This window comes from Eimeria necatrix, genomic scaffold (assembly GCF_000499385.1).
Source record: "Eimeria necatrix Houghton genomic scaffold, Enh_scaff346, whole genome shotgun sequence".
Taxonomy (NCBI): Eukaryota; Apicomplexa; class Conoidasida; order Eucoccidiorida; family Eimeriidae; genus Eimeria; species Eimeria necatrix.
In genome coordinates, this window is record NW_013655343.1 from 1 (window position 1) to 10,181 (window position 10,181).

General features: G+C 45.2%; 2 protein-coding genes across 2 annotated transcripts; one reads left to right on the top strand and one right to left on the bottom strand.

The window, feature by feature from the left end:
• Window positions 1-463: 463 nt before the first annotated feature.
• ENH_00045650 (hypothetical protein) lies at window positions 464-3,545 on the top strand (the record flags this gene model as incomplete). The annotated part of the gene is made up of 5 exons (XM_013585504.1): window positions 464-970; window positions 1,179-1,355; window positions 1,470-2,014; window positions 2,210-2,350; window positions 3,422-3,545. The coding sequence occupies 5 exons, from the start codon at window positions 464-466 to the stop codon at window positions 3,543-3,545; spliced, it is 1,494 nt and encodes a 497-aa protein (XP_013440958.1).
• A 3,448-nt stretch (window positions 3,546-6,993) lies between these two features.
• On the bottom strand, window positions 6,994-7,134 carry ENH_00045660 (hypothetical protein; the record flags this gene model as incomplete). The annotated part of the gene is made up of 1 exon (XM_013585505.1): window positions 6,994-7,134. The coding sequence occupies one exon, from the start codon at window positions 7,132-7,134 to the stop codon at window positions 6,994-6,996; it is 141 nt and encodes a 46-aa protein (XP_013440959.1).
• Between the last annotated feature and the right edge of the window lie 3,047 nt (window positions 7,135-10,181).

The window sequence follows — 10,181 nt, forward strand, 5'->3', positions numbered from 1 at the left end:
CCCCACACGATCCCACACGATCCCACACGATCCCACACGATCCCACACGATCCCACACGATCCCACAAGACCCCACACGATCCCACAAGACCCCGCACGATCCCACACGATTCCAGCGATCCCACACGATCCCACACGATCCCACAAGACCCCACACGATCCCACACGATCCCACAATCCCCCACAAGACCCCACACGATCCCACACGATCCCAGCGATCCCACAAGACCCCACAAGACCTCACACGATCCCACAAGACCCCCACACGATCCCACACGATCCCACACGATCCCAGCGATCCCAGGTTGCTGTTTATACCCCACAAAGGCCAGGCCTGATTTTGGAGCTGCTGAGAGAAGCCAGTTTGGCTTTCTTCTTATTTCTGCTGCTGCTGCTGCTGCTTCTGCTGCTGCTGCTGCTGCTGCAGCTGCAAGAGGCTTCTGCTGACTCCCAGGCAGCAGCTATGGGGGACTTCGCGAAGGAGCTGAAGCTGCCGCAGGGGGAGCTGCGGCAGCTGCTGCTGCACCAGCAGCAGCAGCAGCAGCAGCGGACAGCAGCAGCAAAGCTGAATCTGCAGCAGCTGCGGCTGGAAGCAGAACTGAAGGACTGCCGCAGCCGCCTGGAAGCCGCAGTAGAAGCAGCAGCAGCAGCAAGAGCAGCGCAGCAGCAGCAGCAGCACCAGCAGACAGACTTCCTGACGCAGCAGCTAGCTGACTATGAGCGGCAGCTAGCTGAGGCCGAGCAGCAGCAAGAGCAGCGGCAGCAGCAGCAGCAGCAGCAGCAGCAGCTGTTGCAGGAAGTGGAGAAGGAGCTGCAAGAGCTGCGGCAGCAGTCCGACCGGCTGCTGCGGGAAAAAACCGAAGCAGCAGCAGCTGCTGCTGCAGCGCAGCAGCAGCAGCAGCAGCAATACTCCCAGGCTGTGCATTTGCTGCGGCAGGCAGACGCTCTCGGCCTCGAGCTCCCGCTGCAGGTAATGCTGCTGCAGCAGCTGCTGCTGAGCGTGCTGCTGTTGCTGCAGCTGCTTCTGCAATTCCTGCTGCAGCTGCTGCTGCTGTTGCTGCAGCAGCTCCTGCAACTGCTGCAGCAGCTGCTGCTATTGCTGCTGCTGCTGCGGGACATACGAATTCGCTGCTTTCAGTTAAGGCTTTTTTTGTTTTGCTGCTGCTTGCATGCGCCAGCGCGGGACTTGGAAGGAGGTGCAGCAGTTCATCACCAACTTGGACCGGCAGCAGCAGCAGCAGCAGCAGCAGCAGCAGCAGCAACAGCAGCAGCAGCAGCAGCAACAGCAAGAGCAGTACGAGGCGTTGCGTTCCTTCTCATTTGACTGGAACGCTATTTCTCCGGAAAGGCAAAGGGTACAGTGCCTGCTGCTGCTGCTGCTGGTTCCTGCTGCTGCTGCTGCTGCTGCTGCTGCTGCTGCTGCTGCTGCTGCTTAGTGCGCATGCACTTTGGGGGCTTCTTGCATGCAGCTGGTGGAGAGACACAGGGGGGACCCTGGGCGGCTGAAGGGGGAGCAGCAGAGTTTGCGAGAGCAGCAGCAGCAGCTGCAGCAGCAGCTGCAGCAGCTGAACCCGAACTTCAAGGTTTCGCAGAAGCTGCGGGAGGTGGAGCAGCAGGTGCAGCAGCAGGAAGAAGTGCAGCAGCAGCAGCGGCAGGCAGCAGCAGCAGCAGAACAAAACCTCAAAGACTTGCGCATGCGCCGCAAAGAAGCTTTCATGAGTTGCTTCCTCCATTGCCAAAAAGTATTAACTCTCATTTTCGCTCACTTGTCAGGAAAGGGCCCCATGCAGCAGCAGCAGCAGCAGCAGCAGCAGCAGCAGCAGCAGGACGAGCAGCGGCAGCAGCAGCAGGACTTACTGATGCTGGAAGACCAAGCAAGCGAGCACTGGCAGCAGCAGCAGCAGCAGCAGCAGCAGCAGCAGCAGCTGGAGCTGCTGGACACTGGGGGGGCGCAGGCCTTTTTGGACTTGGAGAGTTCCGCAGCTCTAGCCAGGGACGAAGAGCCCTTCAACTGGTGAAAAGGGTTTAGGGTTTAGGGTTTAGGGTTTAGGGTTTAGGGTTTGAGGTGAGGGTTCAGGCGGGTCCGCGGAGTGGGCTGTTTGCGCGCGTTTGGGCGTGGCGCAGGGTTCAGGGTTTAGGGTTTAGGGTCTAGGGTTTAGGGTTTAGGGTTTAGGGTTTAGGGTTTAGGGTTTAGGGTTTGTGTGTGCAGCGGGGTTTCTCTAGTTTGCAAGTTTCCCACAAAACGCTTTATGCAGTTTGCGCAGCTGAGCGGCGGAGAGCAGCACGTGGCAGCACTTTCGCTGGCCCTCGCCCTTTCTTCCTACAACCCCGTAAACCCCGAGGGTTTAGGGTTTAGGGTTTAGGGTTTAGGGTTTAGGGTTTAGGGTTTGGGGTTTGGGGTTTCAGGACTTGGTAGACTTCGTTTAATTTAGCTTCTTCGTAACTTGTGCAAGGGAATGTCTCTTAACTTCTTTCTTCTCATTCTATTTAAATGTATATTTATATAATGTATATATGTATATAATCTGTATAAGTTTATATATTTATATATATATATATATGCATATATATATATATATTTATATATATATATGCGTATATATATATATATGTATATATATATATATATATATATGCATATACATATATATATATAAATGTTTAATTAAATTAAATCTAATTAAGTAAATGAAATCAAATCTAATTAATTAAATTAAATTAAATCTAATTAAATTAAAATAAAACTAATTAAATTAAATAAAATTAACTAAATTAAATTAAATGTAATTATTTATTTTGCAGAAAGTCCCTTTTCTTCTGTTGGACGAAATCGTGCGGCATTTGGACAAAACGCGTTTGGGCCGACTGGCGGATTTGATAAGAGAGATTTCGGGGCAAAGCAAAATGCAGTCCATTTTCGTAACTCACAAGGAAAAGTGCGAAAAAATAAAATAAATAAAAGAAATAAAGGAAATAAATGAATAAAATGAAGAAATAAATCCAATTAATCAAAGAAATAAATCAAATTAATGAAAGATATAAATCATTTAGTCAAAAGAAGGAACTGAAACGCCAAAGGGTTCAAACTGGAAACAAAAAGAAGTCCGTTTCGCATTTTTAGCTTTCCGACTGAACTCTACTTTTGCACTTGCAATTGATCTTTTTGAATTCTTTCTTTTCAATTATTTATTTATTTATTTATTTTATTTATTTTATTTATTATTTATTTGTTTATTTTATTTATTTATTTATTTGCTTCAGACTCTTCACTGCAGCAGATCTTTTCGTCGGAATTGTGTGTCTGAACTCTACTTTTGCACATGCAGTTGATCTTTTTGAATTCTTTTTTTCCAATTATTTATTTATTTATTTATTTATTTTATTTATTTTATTTATTTATTTATTTGTTTATTTGCTTCAGACTCTTCACTGCAGCAGATCTGCTCGTCGGAGTTGTGGGCGACGCGGCGCAGGCGGAGTCGCGGTGTTTCTTCTTCGACGTTCGGGTGTACAGACACCGCGAGCCCGCGTGCGCGGCGAACTGAAAAGGAGAAATAAATTCAATTTATTTTTTGTTCAAAAGAATTCAAATGATAAAAACTTTGCATTTTATTCTAAACTGTCCCACTTTTGAGTTTTTTAACGCCAAGTCCGCAGCGGCTTCGCCGCAGACGACTCCTGCTGCTTCTGAGGTGTACAGACAGCTCGCCTGCCGCGTGCAGAAAACTTAGGGGAAAGTTGAATCAACCTCAAGAAAGTAAATTTACTTAAGCTAAACTTAAGCCTTTAATTTTTATTAAGGTAAATTAAGTTTTACGGTGAAGTTTACGAAGTTTTTCGAGAAGAAAAGGGTTCTTCGTCGTTTACGGCTTTGGCTAACCTCCTTTTCTTTAAGTAAAACGGAAATGACGCAATTAAATGCAAACCAAGAAATGCATCCGCGGGAAAAGGAAAAGAACAATTAAAAGGAAATAAAAAGAAAAAAGAAAAAAGAAAAAAAAGAAAAAAATTAAAAAAAAAATTCAACTTTTTTGAATTCAACTTTTGCTCTTCGCCACCAACTTCAGGGCCTTAAAAACTTCTTCGGAAGTCAGCGGCGCAAAAGGCACATTTGTCCCATCTGCAAAAATCAAAAACAAAATTCGAAATCCATTTCAGGCTTTTGCTGCTGCTGCTGCTGCTGCTGCTGCTGCTGCTGCTGCTGCTGCTGCTGCTGCTGCTGCTGCTTTTGCTGCTGCTGCTGCGATTTATAGAACAGTAAGTGTAGGAAAAAAAACAAAAAACAATAAGTCGGAAATGCGAATATTTGATGTGTGCATGCGCGTGCTGGGGTGTACGTACACCGCAAGACTCACGTTTGGAAAAGTGGATTTCTTTTTTTATTTTGTTCCAACTTTCAAGAGCAGGAAATAAACTTAGTTTTGCAATTTGCAACTCTCTCTCGGAAGTAAACACCTCGCGGCCCTCTTGCTGCAGCTGCTGCAGCAGCTGCTGCTGTTGCTGCTGCTGTTCCTGCTGCTGCTGCTCTTGCTGCTGCAGCTGTTGCTCTTGTTGCTGCTGCAGCTGCTGCTCTTGTTGCTGCTGCAGCTGCTGCTCTTGTTGCTGCTGCAGCTGCTGTTCTTGCGGCTGCTGCAGCTGCTGTTCTTGCGGCTGCTGCAGCTGCTGCTCTTGCTGCTGCTGTTCCTGAAGCTCCTGTTGCTGCAGCTGCTGTTGCTGCAGCTGGTCATGAAGCCGTTGCTGCTGCAGCTGTTGCTGAAGATGCAGTTGTAGCTGCAGCTGTTGCTGCAGCTGCTGCTGCAGCTGTTGGTGCAGCAGCACCTGTTCGTGCAGCTGTTGCTGCTGCAGCTGTTGGTGGAGCTCTTGTTGCTGCTGCAGCCGTTGCTGCAGCTGCTGCTGCGCCTGTTCCTGCAGCTGCAGCTGCATCTTTTGCTTGAGCTGCTGCTGCACCTGCTGCTGCAGCTGCTGCTTCAGCTGCTGCTGCTGCTGCTGCTGCTGCACCAAGGGATCCACTTTCCGGCGATAAGTCCCATCAGGATTTAATTCAAAACGCGCAACAAATGGAGGAGGCGTTGTCTTCTTCCCCAGGTAGCCGTACGGCTTCGGCTGCTGCAGCAGCAACAGCAGCAGCAGCAGCAGCAGCAGCAACACATGCAGCAACACATGCAGCAACACATGCAGCAGAAGCAGCCCATTTTTTGCGGAAAAGGTATTTATTTATTAAATCAACTTTGAAATAAAAAATTAAAAATGACTAGTTGATAATAAACAAAAATTGGCACAAAGATTTCAAGTGTACGTACACCCGAAGCCTCCTCCTGACTTCTTCTCCAGGAAATGTTTTTGAAAACAGGAAAATCCATTTTCTTGCCAGTGGCCTGCAGCAGCAAAATAAACAATTTAATTTAATTTAATTTAATTAGTTTAATTTAATTAATTCAAAATAAATTAAATGGAAAGAAATCCACTTTTAGTTTGCTGCAGCAACTCGCCTGGTCTATTGGGTAGTAGATTTGTCTGCTGTAGTTCACAGATTTGTAGGGTGCTGCCACGGCAGCAGCAGCAGCAGCAGCAGCAGCAGCTGCTGCTGCTGCTGCAGTGGGAGCTGCAGCAATCTCTGCAGCTGCTACAGCGGGAGCTGCAGCAACCTCTGCAGCTGCTGCAGCGGGAGCTGCAACAACCTCTGCAGCTGCTGCAGCGGGAGCTGCAGCAACCTCTGCTGCTGCTGCAGCGGGAGCTGCAGCAACCTCTGCTGCTGCTGCAGCGGGAGCTGCAGCAACCTCTGCAGCTGCTGCAGCGGTTACAGCGGGAGCTGCTACAACTGCAGCAGCAGCAGCAGCAGCAACGGGGGTTGCTGCAACTTCTGCTGCCTCCACGGTTGCAGCGGGAACCACTGCAGCTTCTGCAGCAGGAGCAGCAGCAGCAGCAGCTGCTGCTGCTGCTGTTGCTGCTGCAGCAGAACGAAGATTGGCGGCAAAACTCTCCCGCTGAATCCGCAAATATTCCCTAACAGCTCCATATCGAATTTCTGCTGCTCTCTCGAGTCTCCTTTTTTCTTCAGCAGCAGCAGCAGCAGCAGCTTCTTTTGCTGCTGCAGCAGCGTTTGCTGCTGCAGCAGCGTTTGCTGCAGCAGCAACGCCGAACGGCTTTCCCTTGGGCACAATTCTGGAGGGCTAAAACGCAAAGGAATGCAGCAGAGAAGCAAAACAGCACCAGTATCAGAAGCCCATTAAGCAGCAGCAGCAGCAGCAGCAGCAGCAGCAGCAGCAGCAGCAGCAGCAGCAGCAGCAGCAGCAATTCTTACTCTCAGTCGAAGACCGGATCTGGCTCTGTTGATGTCTCTTCGCTGCTGCAGCGCCTCAGCAACGCGGGCCCAAAGTTCCGGGTTATTTTCCCTGTCTGCTGCTGCGTCTGCAGCAGCTGTGGCTCTTGCTGCTGCTGCTGCTGCTGCTGCTGCTGCTGCTGCTGCTGCTGCTGCTGCTGCTTGCTGCTTCTCTTCTTTGGAACGCGCCTCTTTTATTCTTTCTTCAATTGCCAAACAAAGCGCCGAAAACAACTCCGAATAAGAACTTTTGTTTTCTTCTTTTTTTGGACTTTTTGTTTTTCCCGGAGACTCCAAATTATCTGAAAAGAAAAAAGAAAAGTTGAATTAAAAAGATTTAAAAAACAAAAGACAGCCCCGAAGAAGTCTAGCTTTCTGCAACTCCAACTCCGGATTCAAAGGGAAAGCTGCTGCTGCTGCTGCTGCTGCTGCGGATTCAAACAGAAAGCTGCTACTGCTGCTGCTGCTGCGAATTCAAACCGGAAGCTGCTGCTGCTGCTGCTGCGGATTCAAACCGGAAGCTGCTGCTGCTGCTGCTGCTGCTGCTGCGGATTCAAACCGGAAGCTGCTGCTGCTGCTGCTGCTGCTGCGGATTCAAACGGAAAGCTGCTGCTGCTGCTGCGGATTCAAACGGGAAGCTGCTGCTGCTGCTGCTGCTGCTGCTGCTGCTGATTTTATGAATGCTTACTCGTGCTGCTGCTGCTGGTTTCTTCGGTCACAGTGCCGCTCGTGGCGGCGGAGCTGCTGCTGTCTTTGGTTTCGACGGAAGAGTTTGCTGCAGCTGCTGCTGCGTCTTGCGAGCAGCAGACCGTCATTTTCAGCTTTTGAATGCGAATTTGCAAAAAGGGACGAGATCTGCGCGGAAAAGTCGCAAAAAAGAGGAAATAAAATTCAAAAATCTGAAATAAATTCAAAAAGCTTGAAATAAAACCCAAAAAAGATCAAATTAAATTCAAAAAGGAACTGTTTTCCGCCGAATAGCGTCTGATCGCGCCGTCTCGGTGACTGCCGAATATTCAAGTTGAGGGAAACAAGAGGCGATCCGAAGCAAAAAGGACTTTTCTGAGTCTCACGCGTTTTTAAAATGCAAATATTTGGAAATTTAAATATTATTTTGAACAAATAATTCCGAAATTCCGATGAAATTCCGCGAAGTTTGGCCGTTCAGGTTTCGACGGCGCGGCGCGGGCTTGTCCGGCGATTCAAGTTGAACTTGGCGAGCGATGAAAGAGGAGGCGAATTGCAGAGTTCAAACGAACAATTCAAATAAATAATTTTTGTTTTCAAATCGCAAATTAAAATTGAATAAAAAGATAAAAGTGAATGGCAGACTGCGGCGACTGAGGGCGGCGCCGCGGTGTCTGCTGAGGCCCGTACACCTGCTAGCCAGGGGGGCCACGACGAGGCCGAACATGCTGTTGAAAACGAGGATTAAATGGGTTAAAAATGGCAAATAAAACTCTTTAAATCTTTTTTTATTCATTTTTGTTTTTTTTAATTGTTTATTTGCAAACAAAACGGACTTTTTCCCGCGTTTCCACAGGTCGATTTGCCGCCAGTGTCCGCAGTCCAGTGCCGTGTCTTGTTCGGCCTGCACCGGCGCCGGGTGTCTCGGCAGTTTCCAGCGCATTTTAACTCTCTTTTTGAATTTAAAACTTATTTTTAAACATTATTTAAATTGTTTTTGCGTTTTAAATGCATTTGAGCTTTTGTTTCCGCGTTTTGGGACTTGTCGCGGCGAAAATGGTGCAGGGCCGACGAAGGTCACCGCTTTGAGGCCTCTCCAGACACAGGAAACTTGCCCCAATGAGTCCATTCTTCTTTGAATTTAAATTCGTTTCAATTTAATTTTGAATTTATTTTAATTCAACTTTAAATTCGTTTTAATTTAATCCAATAAGTTCGTTATTTTGTGCCTCATTTGCCTGCAAAGACCTCTCGAATGCAGCAAGACAGACCTGTCTCATTGGAGCAGCAGCAGAACATTGAAAACGCTTCGGAAATAAAATAAAGTTTTCTGCAGAATAAAATCAAAAATGGAATAAAATAAAACTGTTTTGTTTTTGTCTTTGGAGAAAAGATCATCTTTGCGAAAAAGCCTTTTAATGGAATAGTTGAATAATATGTATAAAAGACTTTCTGAAGAAGCTCTTTGAAGCCAATAGCTGCATCAGATCTTTCGAAAACCACTAAAAAGGAGTTTTAATTCATTAATTGATAAACCAAGGAATTATAAATGAAAAAACTAAATTGAAACTTCAAAAAATAAAAGCTGCAGAAATCCTCCAAGAAATGCCCACTGCACACTTCGCTGCTGTACGTACACCGCAGCAAATGGGGAGTGTCTGCTGCGCCTTTCCGGTGTACGTACACCGCATGAAAAGAAATGAAATCTTCTGGGGCCCCTTTGGGGCTCCTTTGGATCCCCTTTGGGGCCCTTTAGGGGCCCCTTTGGGGCCCCCTTGGGGCCCCCTTGAGGCCCCCTTGGGGCCCCCTTGGGGCCCCTTAGGGGCCCCTTAGGGGCCCCTTTGGGGGCCCCTCTGGTGCTGCAGAGTTGGGGGTTTTTGCTGCGCCGGGGTGTACGTACACCTGAGAGCTGCAGCAGACACTCCCCATTTGCTGCGGTGTACGTACAGCAGCCAAGACTGTCGTGGGCATTGCAAAGGAAAAGAATTACTTTTTAAATTTAAAATTAATTATTTATAATTTCTTTTCTTTTTTAATTCCAAGATTGAAATCTCCAGAAGAAGAAAAGAATAAAAGTTCAAAAGAAGAAAACCTTTTATTCATTTTGCTTTTGTTTTTATTTAAAATTCAAAAAAGATTTTTTCCTTTTTGCAAATGCATGCAAATTAAAAAAAGAGAAATAAATTCAAAAGACAATCTCCAACTTCGTGCAATTACATCTTTTACAAACATGAAGTTAAAAAATAAACAAATGTATTGTTTATGAACATGTGCTATATTTCAGATAAATAAGCAAATAAATAAATAAATAAATAAATAAATAAACTAAATAAATAAATAAATAAATAAAAGTTTTTAATTTTAACACATCTTTTATTTGAAAAGAAAATAAAAAGGAAAAAGACTTTTGGTTTGCTGCAACATTTCACTTTTGCTTCTGCGGAGAAAAGCCGCTGCAAATTTTCTTTTTTCTTTTTTTTTCTTTTTCACAGTTTCTGTTTTGTACTTTTAAATGGTAGTAATAATGGCAATACTATTATTATTATTATTATTATTATTATTATTATTATTATTATTATTATTTATTATTATTATTATTATTATTATTATTACTTAGTCCTATTATTATTATTATTATTTTTACTATTATTATTATTATTACTGTTATTACTATTATTTATATTAGTGCTATTATTAGCGAATTAGTTCATTTTTATTTTTACTTTTTTTATGAAAGGCAAAGACGACAAGAAGTTGCCGCGTGCAAATTAAAAAATACATTTATGCAAAAAAGAATTCAAAACTATATTTGAATGTTTGACTATTTCATTTAAATGGCCTTTTTATTATTTGAATTAATGAGCTTTTAATTAACTCAAATAAGTCAGTTTCACGGCGCTTTGGGCTGTACGTACACCCCAAGCCTCCCGCAGCACACAGAGTTGAAATATTTAAAAGCGAAAATGTTTTCATTTCTTTTCTAATTTGCATCATTTAAAAGGCCTCAGAGTCTTTTAAAGTGGCAAAGAATTAATTCTTGTCTTCTTTCTTTTTTTATTTTTTTAAATGCAAAAAACTCCAAAAGTTTACACCGCTGGCCGCGCCCTGGGGTGTATGTACACCTGGGCGCAGCTCGAAACGCCGAGAAACGCGGTGGTCTTTCTCTCACTTTTTT